At 42.9% G+C, this 26,731-nt stretch overlaps 6 protein-coding genes across 6 annotated transcripts; 5 read left to right on the forward strand and 1 right to left on the reverse strand.

Moving 5' to 3' along the window:
- Window positions 1-388: 388 nt before the first annotated feature.
- Bfra_005289 (putative altered inheritance of mitochondria protein 3 protein) lies at window positions 389-3,205 on the forward strand (the record flags this gene model as incomplete). Its single annotated transcript, XM_037335673.1, has 4 exons — window positions 389-501; window positions 596-1,853; window positions 2,178-2,871; window positions 3,045-3,205. The coding sequence occupies 4 exons, from the start codon at window positions 389-391 to the stop codon at window positions 3,203-3,205; spliced, it is 2,226 nt and encodes a 741-aa protein (XP_037192768.1).
- A 4,148-nt stretch (window positions 3,206-7,353) lies between these two features.
- On the forward strand, window positions 7,354-8,638 carry Bfra_005290 (putative pectin lyase f protein; the record flags this gene model as incomplete). Its single annotated transcript, XM_037335674.1, has 3 exons — window positions 7,354-7,950; window positions 8,012-8,180; window positions 8,238-8,638. 3 exons carry the CDS (start codon window positions 7,354-7,356, stop codon window positions 8,636-8,638), a joined length of 1,167 nt encoding a protein of 388 aa, XP_037192769.1.
- Window positions 8,639-13,138: 4,500 nt separating this feature from the next.
- Bfra_005291 (putative transport protein fsf1 protein) lies at window positions 13,139-14,373 on the forward strand (the record flags this gene model as incomplete). The annotated part of the gene is made up of 4 exons (XM_037335675.1): window positions 13,139-13,242; window positions 13,355-13,488; window positions 13,537-13,631; window positions 13,684-14,373. The coding sequence occupies 4 exons, from the start codon at window positions 13,139-13,141 to the stop codon at window positions 14,371-14,373; spliced, it is 1,023 nt and encodes a 340-aa protein (XP_037192770.1).
- Window positions 14,374-16,880: 2,507 nt separating this feature from the next.
- Window positions 16,881-19,162, forward strand: Bfra_005292 (putative cmgc clk protein kinase protein; the record flags this gene model as incomplete). Its single annotated transcript, XM_037335676.1, has 6 exons — window positions 16,881-17,714; window positions 17,765-17,846; window positions 17,899-18,246; window positions 18,295-18,757; window positions 18,810-18,897; window positions 18,947-19,162. The coding sequence occupies 6 exons, from the start codon at window positions 16,881-16,883 to the stop codon at window positions 19,160-19,162; spliced, it is 2,031 nt and encodes a 676-aa protein (XP_037192771.1).
- Window positions 19,163-20,042: 880 nt separating this feature from the next.
- On the forward strand, window positions 20,043-22,541 carry Bfra_005293 (putative trna processing endoribonuclease protein; the record flags this gene model as incomplete). Its single annotated transcript, XM_037335677.1, has 1 exon — window positions 20,043-22,541. One exon carries the CDS (start codon window positions 20,043-20,045, stop codon window positions 22,539-22,541), a length of 2,499 nt encoding a protein of 832 aa, XP_037192772.1.
- Window positions 22,542-22,722: 181 nt separating this feature from the next.
- Window positions 22,723-24,198, reverse strand: Bfra_005294 (uncharacterized protein; the record flags this gene model as incomplete). Its single annotated transcript, XM_037335678.1, has 1 exon — window positions 22,723-24,198. One exon carries the CDS (start codon window positions 24,196-24,198, stop codon window positions 22,723-22,725), a length of 1,476 nt encoding a protein of 491 aa, XP_037192773.1.
- Window positions 24,199-26,731: the final 2,533 nt, after the last annotated feature.

A 26,731-nucleotide genomic window follows, 5' to 3' on the forward strand; every position in this document is an offset into this window, starting at 1 on the left:
CCACAATCTCCTGCACCATGTGGTATTCGGCATTTGGGGAATAAGCGACTGTTGGATTGTGGCATGCCTCCTACCTAGTAGATTTACAATACAGTAATATTCTACTTATATCCTTATTATATGTCGGCAGAGATTTGAGGGTTGAATTTTTGTGTCAACAGTACCTACCCAGATAGTTTCAATGTAGGAGTATCAAAACATAATGTTCGGAGAATTTTCTTTCGTCTCAGCTTGTATCGGACGGAACGGGTATTACGCATGCATAATGACTATGACAATTTGGAACTAGCAAAACAAGCTATTACATAGTTAAAGCGAGCATGGGGACTAAACAACTCCCCGCAAAACCACCCCTAGATTATCATTGTATATTCTTCTCTACATCAACATGTCGGGATTGAAGGATACTTTGAAAGGTGGATGGCATCCAAAAGGCAAAGATGGGAAATCCAAGGAAAGCTGGAAAGGTGATTTCAAGGGGTTTAATCAAGTAGCTGGATGGTATGTTTTATCTCCTTTTCCGAACAAGATGAAGGAGTTTTTGATTTCAGATATTGTATTTACCTAGGTATTGAGCTAACATTCGATTCAATAGGATGGGAAAAGGTAAAGATCCAAGAGAAGAAGCTTTAGAACATAACTCCACACCTCTATCTTCATTGAGAGATCCTGCATCGTTCGGCCCGCCGCCAAAAAGTGTTAAATATCATGGAGCTGCCGCTTTACCACCTCCGACCAGTCTATCGAGTTCAGCAAGATCGGACACAGGAGGGTTGGGTGCTCCAATACCACAAAGTGAAATAAGAGCAAAACAAGAGGCAGAGGAAGAAGAAAGAAGAAGACAAGAAGAAGAAGCTGCGAAACCTAAACCACCGCCAATGCCATACCGTGCGAATACTACAGGATTATCTGTATCACATTTACCACCACCTCCTGGAAGAAAGGATGGCGCAGATGGGAGAACGCCGCCTATGCCTCCTACAGCTGGTAAACCTAAACCTCCTGGCTTACCACCAAGATTGCCACCGCGACAAAATTCCAATCCGGGATCATCGGCTCCTTCGCCTCCTCCTACATATGGCGCGGCTACATCTGAAGCGGATCCACATAAAGGTATATTGAATCAAGGGGCATTGAGTAGATTGGGCGCAGCAGGAGTATCAGTGCCTGGATTTGGAATTGGGTCTACAAAAGCAAAACCGGCCCTACCACCACCCCCTCCATCCCGAACATCTACAAATAATTCATCCCCTCCACCTCCGCCTTCAAGGACATCTTCACCACAACTACCTGCACGAACATCCTCACCTCAAATACCATCCAGATCCTCTTCACCACAGGTGAATGAACTTCAATCTCGGTTCTCTCGGCTCACATCCTCGCCATCATTATCTTCCTCATCCCCCAAGCCCCCACCTCCATCTGAAGGAACAACCTTTGCCCAAAAACAAGCAGCTCTGAAAACCGCATCCGCATTTCACAAAGATCCCTCGTCCATCTCTCTATCCGACGCCCGAACCGCCGCAAGCACCGCGAACAATTTCAGAGAAAGACATGGAGAACAAGTGAAATCAGGATGGGCATCTGCGAACAAATTAAATACAAAATACGGAATTGCTGATAAAGTGGGATCGTACGGAGGAATCTCACAGGGGAAAGATGCTTCGACTAATGGACACGATGGGAATATGGAGAATTCATCTAGTCCGGTTGGAAATGGATTAAATGGACAATCAGTTTTAGGGAAAAAGAAGCCGGCTCCTCCCCCTCCCCCTAAGAAGAGGTCAGAATTGGGTGCTCCTGGGAATGGGGCACCGCCGCCTATACCAATGGCGACTAAGCCTAAGCCTATGGTAAGTGATCAACATTCATAGTTTTACAATCAATACTTTTACCCTTGGTCTCGAGAATACTGGAGTTTCCATGAGCTTTTTGAATTATGAATTTTCTCTTTACTATTTTTGGACATCTTCATACAGTGGTCCGATGGTTTGTGAAATGGATATTTCATATTGCAAAGCATGATTTTGCCTCCATTACTTGAATAGTCTTTTTCAGGCCGTGATAGCATGCATATATTTTACTGAAGCTCGCCCTTCCCTCTTCCCCATTTCAATATTTTCCTTCGTCATTATCACTCTCTACATTTCATAAACTAAGAACTAACCCAAATCCAGTCCTCTCATCCCGCTCCCGCCCCGTCTCCCTCACCACCACAATCACAGTATACCCCCACTGATCTCCCTCTCTCGCTTCAAACCCTGTGGTTCGCCCAAAATCCCCCCACCTTCCCACCTCCCTCCATCACTTCTCTCCCAGGCACTCGCTCTCACGCCTCGTGTAGTAGCTGGACTTCCAACGGTCCTCGCAAAACTCACACTTTCATTGGTGTTTTACGTGATAACACTAACCTTTCGACTACTAAGATTAAATTAGTATGGGATGCTAGTGATCCAGGAAGAACAGTGAGAGCGGAGCAAAGACATATTGCACCGCCCGGGAAGTTGGGGCAAAGGGAGTTGGAACTTCATGGAGATAGGTATGGAGAGAGTGTGGCTGGATGGTGTGAAGCGCAGATGGGGACACAAGTGGGGAATGGTGAGTGTTGGACTTTGGCTAATGAGGGATTGAAAGCTGTTGCGCGGGATTGTAAAGAGAGGGGCGAGGAGGGGTGTATGAGTAGTCAGGGATATGTGCATGGGTATAAGGTTTTCGAGTTTAAGAATGGGAGGGTGGAAGTTGGAGGGGGAGTTAAAGAAGCGGGGGTTAGGAGAGGTGATGTGGTGCAATTCTTGGAAGCGCATTTTATGGATAATAGAGGAGGTCAGAAGTGGGCGGGGGCGCCGGATCATACTAGTGTCGTTGTTGGGGGTGAGTTTCTTTTTCTTTGCTTCTTTTTCTTATCACATCTTGTTATTCCTCCCCTTTTACTTTTACCTTTTTCTTCACTCGCTTCCTTCTATCCATCCTTCGTCCTTGCATTTATGCAAAAATTCCCATAAGTATCCCATGAATTACCCCATGCTAACAAGATAAATCAATAGTCAAACCCAATGGAGTCCTAGAAGTCGTAGAACAAAACGTGGGTGGGGTGAAGAGGGTTATGAGGGGTGAATATAATATGGCGGAGTTGGTGAAGGGGGAAGTGAGGATTTATAGAGCGGTGGGGGAGAGTTGGGTGGGGCCGTTGGATGTGGATTGGTGATTGGAAGGGTGATTGAGAGGGGTAGTAAGGGATGAGGGGAGAGAGGAAGGGAGAAGAGGGGAGAGACTGGGATAAAGGGATGGATTGGGGATTGTAGGTATAGATTGGGGATTGTAGGTATAGATTGGACATGTAGATTGTTGTATAAATAAATTGTATAAATATCAAATTGTATATATCAAGGCTGGAGTTGATAGACAAGATAATATATATCCTTAAATATTTCAGGAAAAGATATAAATTCTTCTGTTGTGAACGGACGAGTGAAATGTGGTGGGATTATTATGTCATGCACAGAAGTTGAAGTGAATCGGTGTAGAGGCATCTGAATATAAATTTGCAAAATTGGAAAAGAGGAGATAGTGGATTTAATATACGTCTCTACCTAGATACATCACCGATTTGTATAATTTTTGAAGATGGAAATATATACTTAAGTAGGCGTGTAAAAGAAATAAGAGAAGAGGGTGAATTGGTGGATTAAGTGAGTATCAAATCAAATAACATTATCTTCACACCACTAGGGACCTAGGTAGGTAGGCAGTGATACAAAATCAAGTAAAGCATAGCATAGTATAGCATGCGGCGAGGCGTATAAAAGAAACGAGAGAAGAAAGATGGAATGGTTGAAGGAAATCTGGGAATCAGGCCGCTGCACCGAGGTGGTGAGGAGCGCGGTTTGTGATCTGGTATTCTTTTGGTATTTTGGATGAGGAGGGTTGGGAAACGGGGAAACGGGGGAAGGGAAGGAAGTTTGGTTATTATGAGGATGTGAGATGAGGGGGTTTTGTTAATATTATTATCATTATTATTATTATTATTTGCTATTGGAGTTTATGGGTGAGTATCTAACCTTGTAAGGACTCTGCGATCGCTGTCGCTTTCGTTTTCGTTCGCTAAACTTGGTGATTCTCCTTTTCGCTTCATGCGTGAATTAATGTGCGTAATGTAATTAATTCCATTGCTCTATGATGCTGCTACCTCAAGATTTAGAAATCCGTTGGAAAGCTATGCTTGATCGACCCAGTCCATACCGGCTGTAATTCTCTGTTTCTCGTGGGGTGTATGTTAAAGTAAAAGCTTGCTGGGAAAGGTAATTACTTATTTATATACCTACCTATGCTTGATGCGTAAAAGCCGAGTCTTATTATGGAAACCTTGCTTTGTTCTCCGAGTTCGGAATGCAGGATTTTGATTCACTTTGATATCGCGAGCTGACTAGGTAATTATCTTTACAATTTTCCTTCGCTCGAGGGGTATAAATAGAACTCTTCTTGATTACTTCTTTTCCTTCTCCAAAGCAAAAAGAGATACAGACAATGAGACTTCAGGAAACCATTCTTCGCGATTCAGAACGATGTGTAGATATGTAATACATATCGAACGCAGATTAATTTCAGGTAATCGATATAAATTAGACTCTCTTTCCTCCAACCAAAGTATAACAACTCTTCGACTCCTCACTATCACTATCACCATCAAACATCAAAAATTCTCCTTTGTTGTCGTTATCCTAGTACTTGTCACTAGTATATTTACCCTTCCTATCTTCTCAAATCTCATGCGACGAATCCCATTTTCAACACACTTCCAAGTTCTGAAGCGAAGACATAGATATGTAATATAAACTAGGATTCATCAAACTGTATTTCTGACCCTTTCAATCCTTTGATTGCCTTTGATCTGGTTACTCGATTTAAGAATTTGGATCATCGTGGTCGTTATATAATGGTCTTGAGCTGAGAAAATGATGCTTGTGGGTCTACGTCTGGACGTTGAGGTGAATATTGACTGTGTCCTTCCAATTCAAACTGATTTGACCAATTTAAAGTACGTTTCTATAGAGCACTGCCTCGCGAGTTGAAATATAGATACTTTGATGAAAAGTATAATGACCAGAATAGAAGAAAGGCAGGATAATCAGTACTTTGCAGGCTTTCTCTAAGCAGATTCACGAATCGAGATGGTGTCTTCGATATGTTTTCAGACTCGAGCTACCCCCAGATAATTGCAGAGCTTGTAAATAATAATTAAGGCTGGCTCTAGTAATAGAACTAGTACCAGTGGTCAAGTTGAGTATCAAGTACCTCTTGCGTGGAAAAGAAAGGGATAGCGTGAATTTCGTTTATCTCTAGTGAATTCGATATCCAGAAATTTTTGTTGCATATCTATTCCCAAAATTACTTTTGAATAGAATTTACACAATCTGTCGAAATTAGATGGGCAACGAACGGATTTTCAGCCGGTGCATATAAAGAGGACAATATCAAGTATCTTTCTATCTTACGGTCCAGGACCGCAGCTCGATTTTTGTTCCCGGGCGTGCGACAAAAATTCTTTCTCTAGGGGTTATCTATGGTTCCATAAGCCCATGATAGTGTTTAGAAGGAATAGCTATTTCACACAAATAATTTGATACCTAATAACTGCATCTAACCATGTCTGACAGTTTCTCTAGCAGCCTGTAAGCAGACTATGATGCCTGAGAACCAGATACAATTCGTTGGGAGCGACAGTTGATTGCAAAGCCGACCTTGCTATATTCACTCATAATTTTGGGAGAGTTTTGTTGTATATCTATACAAACTTTTATCTTTAAAGGTACTTTCAAAAGGTCTATACAAACTTACGAGATAGGATGCGCAACAAACGGGTCTTCAGTCCACGACTCAAACATATTTGAATCAAAACAGTACTTTTTGATGCTATTGCGACTGGCAGCACTCAAGAGAATAGCATTGTATATGTGGCAGCACATAGTATTGAACCTAGCCGACTGTTCTGGTCCATAGTATTAAGTACGCTATCTTTAGGTATGCAACAAAACGTCTTCGGTGCGCTAGCGTGATGCAGGAAAGGGGAGCACCCGTAATTTACAGCCTGCTAGTCATATTATTATTGGTTAAAAAAGTTTCAAGGGGAAGACGTCAGAAAAATAGCCTTCAAATGCAGCCAAATAGGGTAGTGTATAGACCCGGCAGATTCAGCAGCCTTGTCAGTAACAGACTATACTGTTAAACTTCGTTGATGGCATATCTCTGCCCGTGTTGCAGCAAGCTCATTGACGTGAAAGAATGCACCCCGCAATCATTGTGGCGCTCTGGGGTGCATTAGACAGATAACTTACTTTGGCTTGTTGCGCACAAATCGCAAACAGTTTTCCCGATAATAACAGGCTGTTTTTGACTGATGTCAGAAGATGATGCCAAATATTCAGACCGATTGGTGGGCCAACTTATCACCTCACCGACGCGGGCGGGCAACTTCTCGGAATTTGATTATCGAAGCGTCGCGGAGGAACTGAATCTTTAGAACTACCTGGCAGTTGTTTCTCGCGAAATTGTGGAGGTTGCATTGGTGGAGCCGCTCCTTAATCTCGAAAGCGATCGCTCTATACGAAAGTATTTGCGGTGGTAATAAGGTAGGAGGAGGAGTCTAACGGCGCTTAGACGTTTGATATATAGTACACATAAGGAGCGTACTGGGGAGAACTAGAAGCTCATCTGAACTTTTGGGTGTCTAAGAAAAAGATTAAGCGAAGACTAACAATTAATTTTAAGTGTGAGTGGGTATTTTGTTTGGAGTATACAGTATTCATTTGGAGAATTGGTACAAAGCTAGCAAGGATTAATAATTTAAGCTTATCGCGAGTTAGGGTTGCGGTATACACCGGAGTTGTCTGATTCGTTTGCTCATCAGATTATTCATCAGATGCCTTGAAATTTTGTTAAATGCTTCTATTTTGAGGCGTTTTATTTCATTCAAAGGCAAGCTGATTGGCCTCGAGATGAAGCACCCCTGCTAGCCTTGTACTGTACGAATTTTTCAAATGAATACGGTATTATCTATTTAAACTAATTACCCGTTCTAGGGGTGAGGTGGAAGTGCCCCTCCCTCAGTTTCTTGTTTTGGCTGATGTTTATTAGTTCGCCGAAGTGCACGTGCCCTTCGTGGTCTTCTTCTGGCAGATGTTTGCCAATCTGAGGGAGCTACGGGATGTTGACCCTTGATGACTGAATGCAAATTGAAAAGTACAAAGTCGGCGGCGGTTGACGTTAGATGGTACAACTTGTTTGAAACAATCAACCTACTCACACTCTTTCACGTTCATTCCTCAAACTCTGTTTTCCTTCTCTTCAACAAACACGATGACGAACTTAAGATTCATTTCAGCAGTGATGCTAGCGGCCTTGAGTACTTTGATAGTGGCCGCACCAGTCGAAAGCACCGAGAAGCGGGCTATCTCTTCCATAGTCAAAGGCACACCAATTGGCATGGCTTCTGCCGTCACGGGTGGCGGTAGTGCAGCAGTTGTGTATCCGACCACCATCGCGCAGCTAAAGGCCTACCTCACCTCAGACGACCCCCAGAATATCGTCATCTCCGGAACTTTCAATTTTGTCGGATCAGAGGGCACAACTCCATTGACAGCTTGTGATACCTATCCATGCACGACCTCGAATGGAGGACAGGCGCTACTTAACACCCTCGGTGGATGCGGCTCGAACCCAACATACAGCGTGTCTGTCGATACTGCTGGTTATCAAGGTATCAATGTCAAGTCACAGAAGACACTTGTCGGTAAGAACGGCGCGACGCTGAACGGCAAAGGCTTGCGTTTTGTTGGCGTCTCGAACATCATCATCCAGAACATCGCCATCACCAATCTTAACCCCAAGTACGTCTGGGGTGGCGATGCGCTGACTTTCAGTGATACTAACAATATATGGATTGATCATGTCACTGTGAGTTTTCTCTGGCATGCTGGCAGTGAAGGTAAAATCAACTAATCGTTGCTTAACGTAGACATCCAGTCTCGGCCGTCAGCACTACAGCTTCGGCACCGGTGCCAACAACGCAGTTACAATCTCTAACAGCTTTATCAATGGCAAGACGGAACACTCCGCTTCGTGCGACGGACACTCATACTGGGGTTTGGAGCTGGTAGGGTCAGGGGATCAAATTACATTCTACAGTATGCCTCTCCCGAATTCACCCCCATGAAAATATAGCTGACCACTACACTCATCAGAAAACTACGTCTATAACACTTCTGGTCGCACCCCTGCACTTTCTGGGAACACACTTTTCCACGCCGTGAACAATGTCTGGTCTTCAAACTCCGGTCACTTACTCGAAGGAGACAAGAATGGCATGGGTCTGTACGAGGGTAACTACTTCACAAGCGTCCCGACGGTGGTGCAATCAGGCTCTTCGATTCGTCTATTCTCCTCGAACCCTGCTGATGTGTCCAAATGCGCGACGTATCTTGGTCGTAACTGTGTCTCAAATAGTCTGTCTAGCTCGGGTGCCTTCAGCTACTCAGACACGAGCTTCCTTTATCTCTTCCAAGGAAAGACCAGCATTGCCTCGGCAGCTGCAGTTTCATCGATACAGAACACTGTCCCTACCTCGGCAGGAAACACTTTGTGATCAGACCTGATGGAATATTTTTGATGGTGCATCGTGCTTCAACAACTCGTTCACATATGGAAGTGGTCATTAGGAGACTCGCTTTATCTGGCTTGGATTGAGCTAGCAGTGGCTTGAACGTTGAGTATCCAGAATTATATATTTTAATCTTTGTATTTAGTTAATATACATTCTTGTGGTCAATTGCTCTTCAGTACATCATTGTAACATAATATACACATCTGTGCTCTAGAGTCATTATCTTCTCATCACAAGGCCGATCATCCCTGGCAGGAGTTGCCACTGCTATGTTCCTAGCCAAGTAGTATAGAAGTGCTAGTACCTCCAACTAACCAGATGAATATTTCTATCTTCACTGTATATCCCAGTCATCGATCTCAGCTTCTCTTATAGCATCAGCAATATCCTATGTTTTTAAAAGAATCTGCCAGCCTTCTTTCCTAAATAATAAATAGTTGCGTTTGTGGCGCTTAGGTAAGAGATAGGCAGATGTTGTAGAAGCCATTGCAATCCCGTAAAGTTGTCGTCAAGCCAATCTTTAACGCGATGCTACTTCTGGGTGGATAGCTGTTGCATCAAAAAATCAAGTGACGCCGAGCTTTCGGAATCCCTTAATTCGATGGTTTACAAGAGGATGGACGCCCCAAGAACTTCTGGCTCCAACATCAGTCGAGTTCTTTTCGCGAGATGGTAAAAGGCTTGGGGATAAAGATTCTCCAAAGTTGATTAGACAAGAGATTACAAGTATCGCTCCCGAGGCACTCCAAGGAATCCCTTTATCAAAATTCAGCGTTACTGATAGAAAGAAGTGGGCGGAAAAACAAATTATGACAAGAAAAGAAGATGCAGCATACAGTTTGCTCGGTATTTTCGGAGTATCCATGTCAGTTATCTACGGTGAGGGACGAGGCATTTAAGAGGCTGGAATGTGAGATCCAGGGGATCCTAATTGGTAAGACATCAGTCCTGTTACCAACAATTTATCAAGTAAAAACTCGAACCTGAATTCTGTGCATCGACACTGCACTAATATCTCACTTCTGAATGAAGATCTAGAGCCAGCCGCGAAACGAAGGAAGTTTAATTCACAGATACCATAGGCTCACGCCATTTCTCGTATTCTTCTTCAACGCTTGGGGCACTATTCTGGAGAAAAGTATTTTAGGGTTGTACAGCTCAAATAAAACCACTTGTTGTACACACCTCCAAGTCACTGTAAGGCCCCTCTTGTAGATATATTGGACGCGTAATAGAAATTACTTTTGCAGATATGCAACAAAAGCCTAATACGCTCGCCCAAATTCGACCTCAGAGATGCAAATGCTACAGGTGCTAATAAGACTCATACCTACCAAAATAGCAGTAGCACAGGCTAAGCCATTTTCCGAGGCTTCTTAAAAAGTACTTTTTAAAATCGAATCTCTTTGTAGATTTGCAACAAAACTTTTGGTCGATTTCCTCAACGTTGCCGAAAAGTACTTTTCAACACCAAAGAACTTCTATCAGACGTGCAGCAAAACTTCCTGAATTCCGTCACTTTTGCAGAACTTTGGATTCAATATTTCAGAGAGCATATATAAAGTCTACAGGAGGCTATTCTGTATCTTATTCCGGAGTGGAAAGGCTGCCCAAAGTTGAAGGTAGTTAGAAAGTACTTTTTAACTCAGACATTTTTGGGAGCAGACGTGCAGCAAAACTTTGGATAGCTGTAGTTGCTTGAAGCTATGCGTGTCTCCGTGGATCAATCAAGCCAAGCCTATATTCCACCAGGAAGCATGGAATTGATCTCAATAGCCAGAAAGCTACAATGATGGCCTGGAGATACCTTAAGTATAAATCGAGAGCGGTTGAAAAGTATCTTTCTTTGCAACTTTGCCAGATATGCAACAAAATTCGACTGACCGACCGAGTATACATGGAGCTTAATCAACATTGAAAGCGGAATAACTCCTCGTGGGAGGAATTTAAGAAGCTCGAAATTGGCCAGGTGGTAAGAAACACGCCTCTGCAACGCTCGATTTACTTAGCACAAAAGCAATTTTGAGTAAAAAACTAACCTCCCACAAAGTACTTTTTCGCAAATTCTGATATGCAGCAAAACTTCCTTTTCCCTTCGATTTCCTGTCGGGTTGTCGTCAGGTCGATTGAAGAGGATAACAGGCTAGTTCGAAAGAAAGTGTGCATCTCTTGCAAAGATAGGCAACTAGGTATAATATGTATATATATTTGTAGGTTACGTAGATTGTATTCGCTCATGGCATCAAATATGAGGGTGAGTATATTTGGAGATGATGCTTGATAGAGCAGCCAAGTATGATAATTGGTCGGAATGAGCTCCCATTGGTTACTTCTTATTCGAGAAATTTTCTCTCCGGAACGCGACTGACCGCTTGGTTGTGAAAGGTCAATGCCAGATTATAGGTCTATTAGGAGCATAGAGAGATATTCCTACTGACAGCATATATTTCAGAGCTATGTAGGCCTGAAATTAATTCTCATAGGATTATCTTCAAGTACAATAGTAACGGTCCAGAGTGATCCTTAATACTGACACAACCACAGGCATAAATTGTGTTGATTACTTCTCGCTTGAGAGCGACAAACGCTTGAGGGGTGAGGTACATGCATCTCTTTCATAATTGCGTAATCTCCACTGACATAAAAGGGAAGTAGTATGTTGTTCGCCGATATGACAATGTAATATTTTGGCTAATTTGGGGTTCGGCATGTAAATGTAACACCGAACGGCACATACTGCCAAGAGGGTAATATTGAACGGAATATCGAAGGTAAGATCACGAATAAACCAGTTCTTTGCTCAGTCAAATACATCATCATATACTTATATTCCGATGGTAATTCGGATATCTCGGAAAAGTTGAGAAACATCGAGTGAGATATCTTTTGATTTCCGCGGAAGAGTCCAGCCTTCGGTACCACGAATAATTCTCGGCGACGGCAAAAGAAAGACAGATAACAATTTCCCTGACCACTTTCTTGCATTTAAAAGGTACAAATGATCAGGTGTCAAGTATTGACAGGCTCGCTTTGAGATTCCATGGCGTTTGCTTGTACAAGTGCTGGTTATTCTGTCTTTTGTTGCATATCTGAAAGCTGGCCGGAATTATTGCAACGGAGATGAGTTGCTGAGTTAAGCTTGGTGCAGTGTCTGAAGTATGACGTTCATACGAAATTGGTGGTTGAGGACAGTTAGTGTGATTCTAGATCGCCTGTGTGCTAGCTGCCGGAGAATGCTGGACGTTGTGGTTGTTCCGCCAGCCATGCTGGTTACAACATGAGATCAAGTCGTACAGCAGTACACAATACAGTACATTATTGTCATATCATGTTCACGATGAGAAGTCGTGATCTGAGTTAAAGGCTGGTAAAAGCTGCAGATGCCGCACTTTGAGATGTTCGCTGAAAGTTCAAACTTATACCTAGGTACATCTTTAGATACTTGAGGGCGAATGACCAAAAAACTGACACCAATCCATTAGAGGAGCTCTTTTGTACACAATATTGTGCTTTAGTAAATGCCAAGTATTTTTTGTGGTAAAGCCGTGAATGAACTGTTACATTTGGATTGAGTTCTTTGGTGATCGATGCATCAGTTCTCTGACTTGTCGACACTTGCGTTGACCAGCTTTTGATAGCTACACAAATGCATATTGAACGCGTGTCAATTGATGTACGGAGGTCTATAACAAACCTAGACCTGTAGGTAGCCCAGTGCATTATCGTACCGGTATTTCGAGATTCGCATCGCAACACGCGCTCTGTACCATGCATCTGTACTTCGGCATAAGATGTACTTCACTGGTGCATCATTGCCATTCATGAACTCATATCCTCTTCAAATTTCTCCCCGCTATTGACAAGATCCTCATGACCAACCATTCAAGTGTTCAGCAAGTTCGGATCGAGGAGCTTTGAGTATCATTATCAAGACGTCAATCAGACTTAGGTCACTTCTCGCCCACAGATGGTATCTACTGGACCCCTTCAATCAATAAACCTCTAGATAGGTAATTTTTTGTATGTCAAGACTTCTTGAGAGCGTAAGGGCCTATTGATTATTGATGGCCAATGGATTAAACAGAATGTAATGACTAAATTGCCAACGAGTTTAAGATAGGCAAATTTCATTATCAAATGGTTTAATATTTATTGTTCAGAAGTAAATCCTTTGTGTGATATGCTTTGTTTTGTGGTGAGACCTTATCTTCGCTCCTTGAGAAGAAATCCCGATAAACAGGTGAAGCGAAAGCGGAGTCAGAGCGCCAAAAATAAATAATTTGGGGTCTCCCGCGAAGACAACTCGAAAGACTCAATCCACCAATTCCGCGGTCTTTATGTATTCTATGAATCTGCGAGCGGCTTACTATTGATAATTCGGATCCGAAATCATTTTGCCCCCGGTACTACCTACATTAAAGTCTTATATCAACCTCAATTCGACGTTTCTTCAGACTATATAGTGACTCAAGGACCAGAACAATGTCTGCCTCTCTCCCAGGCAATCGAGAATTGCCCGCTTCCCAGTATGATCTCAGTACATACTGGGGACGGGTGATGCATTCTGCGGCCATTTCAGACCCTAGGTGAGGAGGAACTTGTTGTGTGTTTTCACCAAAAAGGTGCTCACACTTTCTTTCAGACACTCCATCGTAGCCCTTGTGAAGTATACAACATCATATGCTGACGATTGAGTAGAACATTGTTGGTCAACAGCGCCGGATTGGAGCATGCGAAAAGTCTCATTTCGAGTTATAAGCAGGGGAAGATCCATGAAATGACTCCGGAGTTGTGGAATGCGAAAAAGATTGTCGATTCAACATTACATCCAGGTTTGTGAGATTCTGCGAAAGTACTGGATGGAAGGCTCATATTATCAGATACTGGCACTCCAGTCTTCCTTCCATTTCGAATGTCATGCTTCGTTTTATCAAACTTGGTAGTCACAGCAGGAATGCTTACACCAGGATTGGGAGTAAGCTTTCTCAGAAGTTCTACAGAAATATCCCATTGCTGACAGCTGGCAGACGACAGGAACATTGTTATGGCAAATTACAAATCAATCCCTCAATGTGGCTATCAACAATGCCAATGCCAACAAATCCACACCTCTCTCAACCTCAAAAATTGCACAATCCTACTTTCTCGCAGTTGGAGCTTCTTGCTCTGTTGCACTTGGTCTCAATGCTCTTGTTCCAAGATTAAAGAAAGTTAGCCCAGGCACCAAGATGATTCTTGGAAGATTGGTACCATTCGCTGCCGTTGCAAGTGCTGGAGCATTGAATGTTTTCTTGATGCGAGGAGAAGAGATTAGAAAAGGCATTGATGTTTATCCAGTTCTCTCAGAGTCGGATAAGGTAAAGCTTGCAGCAGAGGGCAAATCTGAGTCCGAGGTTGCTTCATTGGGCAAGAGCAAGAAAGCAGCCACTATTGCCGTCTCGGAGACAGCTATCAGTCGAGTTTTGAACAGTTCTCCAATTATGGTTATTCCAGCTTTAATTTTGGTGAGATTACAGAAGAAGCAGTTTCTCATTAGAAACCCTAGACTCACATTACCAATCAATCTGGGTCTCATTCTTGGTACTAGTCTGTTCGCTTTACCTCTAGCTCTAGCGGCCTTCCCTCAACGCCAAAGCGTAGATGCATCAACGTTAGAGGAGGAATTCTGGGGCAAGGGCGGAGAGGGTGGAAAGGTAGTTTTCAACAGAGGAATATGAAGACATCATTGAATGACTCGAATTTTATATTTCCAAGACACAATTCGGCCTTATTCAACCACTATTTTCAAAGGTCCATCATGCGGCTCGAGTTCTATTTTAACCCCACCGAGAGATCTACTGGCGGGATATTGATTAAAGAAAGCATAGAGCATGGCGTTCATGGCTACACTGCACAGAAACCTGATACCAATAGAAGAAAATACAAATAACACATAGATAAAAATTCAGCTGGGGCTGTATCAATTTTCGCTTCTCCCCCCTTCTTGAAATAAGTGTCTCTTGGCACGTGATTACCGGCTCAAAGACCAACGGGATCCCCTTGTTCGTCGATCACACATCCCGCACGACCATTAAATTGGTTCATGAGCACGGATTTTTATATCTGTATCGCAGCAGTTCTTTCTAGAATTGTTTAGGACATTCGTTCGAAACTCAAACTCATGTGAGTACAGTAAGTAATCTTTTCTGTTCGCGTCTATTACGAGAAACAAGTTGCAATGATGATCCCTCCATACCTCGCCTATGACAATTGCCACTTTAGATAAAGAAGATCGAGGGGTTTTTTTTTGTCAAGCGGATGATTTTTGAAGTAGAACAATGGCTGGAAATTTCAGTGGCAATTGTACAGAAAAGTAAAAGATTGAACCAGTTGTGGAATTTGGATAGATTAAGAAATCCTACTGCAAAAATAACTTCTGTTACTATTATGGGTTTAAGGATTTTCCCAATCTAATATATATCCTTCAAAGTGTCACCGTGTTGGCTTTCCTTGGGCTGAGCTTTTCCTGGGCAGTGGGTTTGTGAGGTTGTTTTTTTTCTTTGTGAAGCATGATGACAGGACTCAGACTTGGATCATGCATTCATCAACTCAATCAATGTACGAATAACGGGGGGTTGGTTACACTGATAAAGGATTGGCCAGAGTGAATGAATAGGACGGCTCTTGGATGAATTCAAGGGAGGGCCACCAGCTTTTCTCAGAAGTGTTTTAAGTGATGTGATGTGACTGACTGACTGACTGGATATGTGAATGGAAGGACTTTTGGAAAGAAAATGGCCTCGGGGTAAGATGGCTAGATGGGTAAGATTACTCGTGGCATGCAGAGAGGGCTTGTAAGTTGCAGTCCATACCTAGTATCTACCTAGGTATATTTGAGAATGGAGGGAGGTCGCTAGCTATCCTACATAATGACAGAACATATGATACAGGGGAAATGGAAAATGGCGAATAGAACAACTTCGTGTTGACATGATGGTAGGTTGGCATGAAAGTATAACTCTCTTGGGACAAGGGACGAAAGCTTTTTCGACTTTGGAGAATGATACCTACTTTGTAAGTCGGCATGCGAGACAGGTAAATGGACAAAGAGTGAATGATTGAGCAAAATATCACCTGCTTACATACTACTGGGTACGTGGATACCGAGATATCTCACAATAGTTATTATTATATGAGCGAGATCAGTAGATTTCAACAATTCAATTCAATTCAATGATGTGATGGGATGTGAATAAATAGATTCCAAAGACAATATCATGATTCGACCCGTTTTTCTCCATCCCTAGGTATGATTGATTCCCAAATTGAGATCCCCTCATTTCCCTAGTCCGGAGCAGGTACAATTTATCATTTGATATAGACTGGCCATAAACAGACACTTTTCTTTGATCACTCATTGGGTAATTCATGGGGTAGATAACTCAGTGTATTATCATTTTTGATGATAGAAAAAAAGAGGGAAGACACGATGAAGAAGGAGAGAAAGAAGGAGAGGAAGAAATCCCTACCTGGGTAGAGTGAAGAAAAAAGAGAAGGAAATGTAACAAATGGTCAAGCAGGCTCAAATCGTACCTTTGTGAATGCAGTGAATCGAGTTGAACAGTCAGTCCAGTTATCATCAGTCCAGTTATTATAGTTTCCGAGTACAGTAGTGGTAGTCGTAGTGGAACAAACCAAAAGAATTCACCACCCAATTCAATTGCTTTACTTGAAAATCATACTTGCTAGTCATAAGCGATCTTGAACCACCCGCAAGAAACCCCAGTTCCATCAGGTTCAGAAAACTGGAAAGAAGTTCTCATTTCTAATTCTCCAAGAGCAACCAACTTTATCGAAGATATTCAACAATATTTTCTTGCATTTGGAAAATTAACACATCGAAATTAGCTATCAAGTCAATATAATCAACTCTCTTTCGAGAAATGTCGCGTATTTGACATTTCGAACCCAGCGCGATACGGTCGGAAAGATAGAAAGAATTACCTTTGACCATCATCCACCATCCATCATCCACTTCCAACGTCAACCGTCAACTCCTTCATACATCATCGCGCATTTATTCTACATTACAACAATCAACTCATACTCTACTCCACTGGACTCGATGGTCTGATCCTTTTGATCTCGAGAATTCATCTTAATCATCCAAGTACTTCGAAAATTTGGACGTGATAAAGTCTGAGCCCACCCCAGGGTCGAAACGATTACTTCTTGCCATTGTGCCATGTCGACTCCATCGACTTTACCTCCCCATCATCCCAATTACGGATACTCCCATCATCAGAATTATCAATCCAACCACCAATATCGAGCGAGCAACGGCCTGTTGAACGGAAATAGCCGTCTGGGCACCTCTTACACCCTTCCGACCAACTCGTCGAGTAATAGCACATCGTCGAGTGTAGCTCCTCTTCCAAAGTCGACTCAGATACCCTCACACCCTGCGAAAGCCGAGTCGAAAAAGTCTCCAAAAAAGCCCGCAGCCATGGTTTCTACCTCGTCGCAAGCGCCTCCCCCGCACAAGAGACAAAGATCCAAGGAGAGACAACCAGACTGGGATAAATTCTACGAGAATGGTTTACCTAAAGAGGTAATTGTTATCGATAGTTCTGAATCTCCAGAGCCATCGTTGGACGTTTCCTCACATATCCAAGCCAACAATTCTGCCGTGGCAGCGAATAATGGCCATGCGGCGAAGAAGAGAAAACGCAATGATGCATATGACCCCGTATACCAACTTGACCCCTCGATCGATCCGAGTCCACACTACAAATCAGAATCGGGTTCCGGCTCCACGATATCCACCGATCGCACAACGTCAGCAATTCATACAACAGCCGCTACATCCCTTGGTTCACATTCATCCAATGGGCAAAATGGGTACGAGGCTGCGGAAGTTATAGGGCAGAAGAGGAAACGGACCAATACTCGGTTGCAAATTGCGAATGAAGCGAAGAGGAAAGAACTAGAAATCAATGGGGATGCTTTCACCAACTACATACCACCTCCCAAGCCGCCAATAAAATCTCGCGATGTCCCAGTACGACCGATTGCGGATGTAAGTCTTGATGCTTTCCACAGTACGATTGAAAGCTAACACATGTGAAGAATTCTTATACTAAGAATACCAAAATCGATGATGATGATGGACATTATATCGTTGTTCCAGAAACGAACCTCACAACACAATGTAAGTTTCCATGGGCCCGTTCAATTCCTTCTACAGACTAATAAGGAATTAGACCAGGTTCAGAAATTGCTTGGCCAAGGAACCTTTGGAAAGGTTGTACAAGCTAAAGATCTTCACAATGATAAATGTGTTGCTATCAAGATCATTCGCTCTGTACAGAAATATCGAGATGCTTCGAAAATCGAGTTACGAGTCCTCTCAACACTCAAAGCAAATGATCGTGAGAACCGGAACAGATGTATACATCTACGGGATTGTTTCGATTACAGAGGGCATATATGTATAGTCATGGATCTTTTGGGACAGAGCGTTTTCGATTTCTTGAAGGGCAATTCCTTCGTACCCTTTCCCAACTCCCAGATCCAACATTTTGCGCGACAGTTATTTACGAGTGTTGCTTGTAAGTATCTAGCCATTAGTGAGAAGCCACTAGCTAACACTGGACCAGTTCTCCACGACTTAAACTTAATTCACACAGATCTCAAGCCAGAGAATATCTTATTATGCAACAGTGCATATCAAGCTTTTACATACAGCCGCAAAATCCCTTCTTCTTCAAGCACAGTCACCCGACAAGCGGCACAGCGTAAAGTTCTTCTGGATACAGAAATTCGACTCATTGATTTTGGTTCCGCAACCTTTCAGGATGAATATCACTCATCTGTCGTATCTACACGTCATTATCGAGCTCCTGAAATTATTCTTGGTCTTGGTTGGTCTTTCCCTTGCGATATCTGGAGTATTGGATGTATACTTGTCGAATTCTTCACGGGTGACGCCCTTTTCCAAACACATGACAACCTGGAGCATCTGGCCATGATGGAAGCGGTAGTCGATAAAAAAATAGATAGCCATCTCGTTCAACAAGTCAACACCATGGCAAAACGAAACGGAGGAAATCCAGCTCAAAAGTGAGTACCCTAGAATCTTCCTTACAGAGTTTATACTGATGTAATTTCTCAGATATTTCAAGCGCTTGAGACTTGAGTACCCATCTGCTGACACCACAAGGGCTTCACGGCGATTTGTGAAGGCGATGAAACCCTTACATGTAAGTTATTCCAAATATCATTCTGCAAACCTTACTAATAAAATCATAGGAAATCATTAAGGATCAGTCAAAGTTTAGCAAGAATTTCCTGGATCTATTGAGAAAGATATTTGTCTATGATCCAAATGAGCGCATTACAGCTAAGGAGGCGCTTCAACATCCGTGGTTCAAGGAAGCTGCAACAGCAGACGACGGTACGGAAGCAGCGAAAATCAGATTACAAAGGCAAAGCGGAACATTTGTGCCACCACAGAGGCATCATTGAGCGATTAATGAACTATGACGGCGTAATTGGCATGGAGCATGGGGATATCTTTTTACTCTGCACTATTTGTTTAGTTTAGCAGCGGATCGCGGTGGTAATGACTTTTGTATTATTTTACATAAATATTCTGCTCCCGGAAACAATCTGGGCGTCTTGATTACTTTCAGAAAATAGACACAGGATGGAGTTCCAGCAAGTTAAGGCTCAGCTTATTATAATGTTGAGAGCATCGTTGGTTTCAAAATGAATTTCATCACATAGGATTTTAATAAATACCTAGTACATAACACTATTTGGAGGCTTACTTTTATCGAATGTTTTTGAGTGATGATTAGAGTGCATGCTAGAGTCTAGCTACCTAGGGAGGGAGGTACTAGGTAGTGTTCACAACAATGTTTTTGATATTGAATGCTATATGATGCCGTCTCGGCTACCGTAGAATTTTATGAAATCCGTCATAATTTTTTATAAGTACCTATCTGATCATGAATTCTGTAACTGCAACAAAAACATGAAGTGAACATTTGCTTCCAGCTTAATGCAGAAATTCCCATCAATTACAAGATTGAATCTCAAATCTAGATTTCGAGGTCTTAGAAAATCACTTCACGAAGCACTAAAAACTTTCCCAAGAAGAGAGGGGTATAGTTTTCCTCCACATCCAGCGAGATTATCTCCCTTGCCGACTCAATATATTTTAGAGAATAACGACAATCTAAAAGTTTCTCCAGAATTATCTCACACGCTTCCGAATGCTGTGAATGGAAAGCGGTTTCTTATTCTCAAAGAAAATCCGGGGAATGTATATCGCAGCGCAAAATACAGGAAACCATTGATCAATAGTAGAAATCGCCTTCAACGACCAGGAGATTTAACCAAAATGCGCAATTATATCCAATTCCTCACAACTCCTACGGTGGATACGCCTGGGACTTCATTACTTTTACATTTCGATAACAAGAGATACTTGATTGGAAATATTGCGGAGGGAACCCAAAGAGCATGTGTGCAAGGCAAGGTCGGATTGATGAAAGTTGGGGAGGTTTTCATGACCGGAAAGGTGGATTGGGCTTCGACTGGAGGGATGTTGGGCATGATTTTGACGTTGGCAGATGCGACAAGTACTTCAAGAGAGGCACAGTTCCAAGTTGCAAATGCGAAATCGCAAAAGAAAGGAGGACGCGCTGAGAAACCCGACAAGGCCTTTTTAAATATACATGGAGGAGAAAACTTGACTCATCTCCTTGCGACGGCTAGGAGATTTGTTTTCAGAAATGGGATGCCGTTATATACAAACGAATATCGACCGGATACAGAACAGAGAACGAATTGGGACCCTTCATGGAGTGATGAAAATATCAAGGTCTGGGCCATGGCTATCAAATCGGAGGGAACTGCGAAGCGTCGTGGGAAGAGAAGTCACGATGAGTTTTCGGATGATTCTCTGGATGGTTCTCTTGCTGAAAAGAGCAAGGAGCTTGAGCTTAAGGAAGCCCAAGAACTCAGGGATAAAGAGAAGAATGAACATCAAATACGAAAGTCTGTCGTATCTTCTATGTTTGATTCTGATTGGAAGTTAGATACTCTGTACTCCATGAAGCTCAAGGATGTCAAAATGCCTGCCGCCATCTTTGTTAGAAACTCAGATGGTAAGATACAAAGATATCAAGGACCTAAACCCGGAGGAAATCAGGAAGTTCCCGATATTGAAGTCCTCACTCGGAAACCTTGGCCAGGAGCGCTGGTCGAGTCTTTACCTCCGACTAAACCTTCTACCAGTTCAGTCTCATATATCATCAAAAACCATACTCAGCGTGGAAAGTTCAATCCCAAGGAAGCCGAAAGATTGAATGTTCAAAAAGGTGCTGATTATCGAACTTTGGCAGCGGGAAGAAGTGTGATTGCGACCGACGGTACCACTGTCACTCCAGAACAAGTTTTGGGAGTGAGCAAAGAAGGTACCGGAGTTGCAGTTCTCGAAATACCTGATGCCTCTTATATTAAAGGCCTATTTGCACGTGAAGAATGGAAAGCAAAAGAGGTCATGGCAGGAGTTGAATCAATAATATGGATCTTGGGTCCTGGCGTTTTAGCTGACCCCAGGGTACAAGAGTTCATGGAAGAGCGCAAAGAACTTTCTCACATCGTCTCCTCCCAAGACAACTGCCCAAATTATCTTGCATTCAGCTCGGCCGCAGCGCAAGCTATTCGTCTACATCTCCTCGATTCCGAACGTTTCCCAATTCCCGCATTCAGTAATGCATCCGAGCCATCATCCCAGCCTGTACCATATTTAAAGGCAAAATTAGGAAAAACAATGCTACTCGAACCAAAATTCGAGATTCAAGATGACAAGTGCATTCCTTATCTTGATACAGAGCAGGTGGTAAAGGAAGCAGATCCTGAAGTTCTTGCTTTAGCAAACGAAGCTAGAAAAGAGATTATGAGTCCAGAGTATCAAGCAAAGCTTGATGAAGTTCAAAAAGATATACCATGCAAGGATGCAGAAGTTATTACTCTTGGAACTGGTTCGGCTTTACCTTCCAAATATCGAAATGTTTCAGCTACTCTACTTCGAATTCCAGAATATGGTAATTACCTATTTGACGCTGGTGAGAATACTCTTGGTCAATTGAAGAGAGTGTTTGGCAAAGACCTACCAGATGTACTCTCTAATCTCAAAGCAATTTGGATCAGTCATCTTCACGCCGATCATCACCTTGGTACTACTTCAGTCATCAAAGCATGGCATGAAGAAACATCTAAGAATGAAGCAACAAGAAATAATAAACTTGCCGTAGCATCAGATCATGGTATGATTCATTGGTTAACGGAGTATTCCGAGGTCGAGAATTATGGATTCGAGAGACTTGAGCTCGTTGAAATGACTCCTGCAGTCAATAACCTTTATGAAGAATTCACACCAGAAAAAACGGAAGCATTTGGTCTTTCATCTATTGAGGCTTGCCAAGTGAGCCATTGTCATGGTGCTTTGGCTGTTGCATTAAATTTCCCCAATGGATTCAAGGTTGCTTACTCAGGCGATTGCCGACCCTCACAAGACTTTGTTAGGATTGGTAAAGGTGCAACGTTGTTGATTCACGAGGCTACATTTGATGACGAACTTCAAGGTGATGCTATTGCCAAGAAACATTCCACAACTTCGGAAGCAATGAATATTGGCAAGGGTATGGGAGCAAGACGTATTTTACTCACTCACTTTTCTCAGAGATATCAAAAGATACCAGTTATGGACAGTGAAGTTACAGATCAAGTTGCCATTGTTGCATTTGATTATATGAGGGTTAAAATATCTGATTTTTCGAAAATAGCGGCATTTAGACCGGCGTTATTAAAGCTTTATGAGGAGAAAGAATAGATCAAGGCATTGAAATGATTAAAATTTCACAATTGCAAAGGACGCCAGGGGAAGCATGGATTAGGATCGGTTATCACTTTAAATAAGGTCATAGGCAGGGCATGTAAGGAAATGTGTTTATAGGAGATCACTCCTCTCTTGTTTCATCCTCAAAATATCTCTACTCTCTACTCTCTTCGCTCTAAATCATGAAATCACTAAGTCGAGTTTCCCGATCACTGCGTTTACCTTCAAGGCGAGCAACATGTGATTTTCGTGTGAAAGGATTAACTTGAGGGTCAGGACGTCGATGATGCGGTGCGTGCTTTTGTTTGGGTCTATTCTCGTTTTCATGTCTCGTAGTACGAGGAGAAGGAGGCGAAGGTGATGCTCGTGGATTCTCATAATGGCTTCCGCGATATGCAGGTCGATTGTTTCTTGCTGGTGGATCTGCAAATGGATTTGTGAAACGAGGTTCGTCTTCTTCGGATTCGGATTCGGCGGCGGCATTCTCTGGGGTTCCGACGAGTTGTCGATAGGCGCTGGCGCGCTCTTCGGCTTCGACTCTGGAGTAGGAAAGTTGAGAAGAGTTGTATTCGCTGCGAGAATAGAGCGTTGGACTTCTTTCCTTGATAGGTCTGGAAGCGTTGTGAAAGAAGCCGTCGGTGAAGACCACCGTGTCGCGGAAAGCGGCATGGACTCCTTCTGCCGGATGTGAATCATGACTTGATGTGTTTGCGAGAGATGTTCTCGACATCATATTTGCATAGAAATCTATAATTTCATTCTCAATATCTCCATCTTCATCTTTATCTTCTTCAAGAAAATCGCGTCCGAGAAGTGTTTGGGCCTCGCTATCTCTATCGAAAGGGTTATGATTTCCAGCCAGCCGTTCTCGTCGAGCATCTCTTCGAAGTATCTGAAGATGTTTGCGACATCGTGAGATCTCTCTTCCCAGACCTTGAGACTCATGCGTTAAGCCTTCGGAATCTCCTTGCCATGATGCCCATGCGCGGACTACATCGATCCAGCCATCCATTTGCTTATTCTTCTTTCTGCGGCCCCAGATCGAAGCGAAGAGATCGCGGATGATGGATCGATCGCCTCCGATGGTGGCGAGAATACAGGCTTCACAACCCGATGCTACGCTTTCGTAGCGCGGGTCGGACGGCTGCACTTGATATGCTTGACGATAAAATTCGGGCTGCATCCAGATACTATTGAGCATTTTCATTCGAAGAACGAATTCTTGAACGTTGACCGGTAATTGTTCGAGAGGGATCTCAGCAGTTAGTCGTCGGAGACGAGTGGTGCATTCTGCGGTTAGTTCTAAAAATATCTTGCGGATGAGATACGGGTTTAGAGGTTTGTGGACGTCGCATAGCACGGCTTTGGTTTCGCCTAGACGAAGCGAAGACAGGGATGCGGCGACGCGGGAGATTAGGCCGCTGGATTTGGGGTGTAGGAGAGAAGGGGGGAAGGCTTGTATGAGGATTGCTTGGTCGCGGAGCCAGGAGTCGGTGGGGAGAGTACCGGGGAGTCGGGTTAAGAGCTGAGTGAGTAGACCGAGGGATGTAGCGGAAAACTCGCGGAGAGAGTCGCTTGGGGAGGGGATGTTGATTTTCCCCTGCATGGTGGTGCGCGGTTGCGGGAGAAGGGGGTCGAGAAACTTTGGCATGGTTGCGGGGGTTTCGGGGCTGGTTGTTTGGGGTTCGGTGATCTGTATCTGATTGCAGATGGTAATTGTCGACTGGGTGTGGATGTTGGATGGTTCGGTCTACTGTATCTCTCTCCTATTCGATTCTGGAATTGGAATCGTCTTTGTAGTTTGATAATAGCATTGTTTTGAATTTCTTCTAGAAGGTACATTTTCTTTGTCCGGGTTGTTTGGTAGCTGCTCTTCTTTTTCCTTTGTTGGGGGAATTTGTTTGGAGGGAGAATTCTCTGGGTGCTGAGCATTGTTTCTTCCTGGTTTCTTTGTATGTTCCAAGATTCTTTGTGGTGAGAATATACTAGGGCATTGTTCTAGAGTACTTTTTTGAATTCTTTTGAAGAAGTAGTCCCATTGTATCTTTCCTTTCACAAAACAGATGGTGAACAATTCCTACAAAGAACCTCGATTTCCTTGTTCACAAGATATAAAGCCTCCCATCTCCCTCCCAATCTTCATTCCCTCAAAGCACAGCTCTCCTAGCAAATCCCCTCAACAACCACAACCCCCTCCCGCATAAAAATGCCCTTCCACATCCCCCCCTTCCGCTCCCTCTCTCTCTCCTCGAAAAGATCCAAAAAATCGAAATCCAACCCCATCTCCAGAAAAGAAACCCCCGTCCCCATCCCCACAACCCGCACCATCGGCACCCAAACTACAAAAACCCGCACGCACAGCTCGCGCTGGACCCAAACGCCTCCGTCGAGATACATTTCGTTTCATGAGCAGCATGGTGTGCAACCGCCGAGGAAGAGCAGATTTGAGTGGCCGGCTTGGTATGCGGTGCTGGGGGGTGCGGTGCTAGGATGGCTTTGTACGAGGAGGTGGGTGTGGAGTTGGTGAGCAGAGGAGAGGAGGTGAGTCTTTTTTCTTCTTTTCTTTTTGAGAAGATTAAGTGTTGAGTGGTGAGTGTTGATTTGATTTTTGGGGTGGTGTGCGAGATCACACTATTTTAAATACCTCTTTCTTTCTTTCTTTTTCTTTTCGTTCTTTTTTCTTGGAAATAGATGAATGAGAGAAACCAAAAAAAATCATCTCCCCAAATGTATACATATAATACGTATGTAAGATTTATCCCCGTCCCCTGTTTCTGCTAATCGTTTTGTAGGTATGTCTTTTCTCTTTCCTTTCGTTCTCGTTTTTGTATATACATGTAAGTCCTCTTCCCATTCCCCTTTTTGCTAATCGTGTATACAGTGGGTATTATTTTTTAACCTTGTTTTTTATTATTCTTTCGAAAGACTAGGTATGTCTCCCTTTCTCCCCGCTTTCGCTGTCTTATATAAGCATTACTTTTAATCATTCACCTATCTGATAATGATATCACAGTTTTAGGTAAGTCATTCCTCTCCTGTTGTTCGCTAATTGTGTATGGGTATTTTCACCCTCATATTCTAGGATACAAAGATCTAGGTAAGTCACTCCCCCCGGTTTTGCTAATTTTGTACATAGCTATCGTTAGTATCTTATCCGTCAGATGCTGATACACATCAGAAATAACAACTCAGGTAAGTCATTCCCCTCCCACTATTCGCTAATTGAGTCTGGGTATTTTCGCTCTCTTCATCTATTCCCAAGACCTAAAGATGTAAGTAAGTCACTCCCTCCCTCTCTTGCTAATTATGTATAGGAATATCATTACTATTTCCATTCTTTCAATCCTAATACAGAATAAAATACATGTAAGTCGCTCCTTTTCCCCGTTTTGCTAATCGAACTTAGAGATGCAGATAGCGTCATCCTCTCAGATATACAATTCAGTCATACACAGTCGCATAGTTGTAAGAGATGAAAATCAGGTAAGTCATTCTCTTTCCTGTTTTCGCTAATCAAGTATATAAATTTTTTATTTCTTTTCTTTCTATTCCTAGAACAAACCGACACAGGCAAATCACTTCTCTTCCTCCCACTCGCTAATTAGAGATATAGGTAGCATCATTATTCTTTTCGCTTATTCAACACTAATACACACCACACTGCGCAATTAGAAGATAAAATTTCAGGTACGTCACTTCCCCTCCCTCTGTCGCTAATTGAGCATGTAGTCATACCACCTTTGTATTCTAGTCTACGAGCAATCTGAATCGCAACTTTGTCTCCGATGCAGATTAAATCAAGTAAGTCATTCCTCCCCTTTAAGCTAATTATTTAGGCATATCTATCCTATCCTCCTTAATATACAAAGACGCATTATGTTGCAAGAGATATTCAGATGGGTCACTTCTCTCATCTGAGTGAGTTGTAGGACTCACGCATATCAGGATATTTGTCCAAATGTTGCACCAGTATGCAAGCCCATCATTCCCTCTCCTTCTTCGCACTCTCTCATACTTAACAACTCATAGTTATGTGATCATGGAGAACTGGCATAAGTATGATCCTACAGCTAAGTCATCCCTTCCTCTTCTACCAACTTACTATATAGATGGTTTCATTTTCCTTTCTTTTCACTTCCTATTCCTCAATAGACGTCAGAATTAGGGTTACAATAATAAGATAC

Source organism: Botrytis fragariae (assembly GCF_013461495.1).
Source record: "Botrytis fragariae strain BVB16 chromosome Unknown tig00000054, whole genome shotgun sequence".
Lineage (NCBI taxonomy): Eukaryota > Fungi > Ascomycota > Leotiomycetes > Helotiales > Sclerotiniaceae > Botrytis > Botrytis fragariae.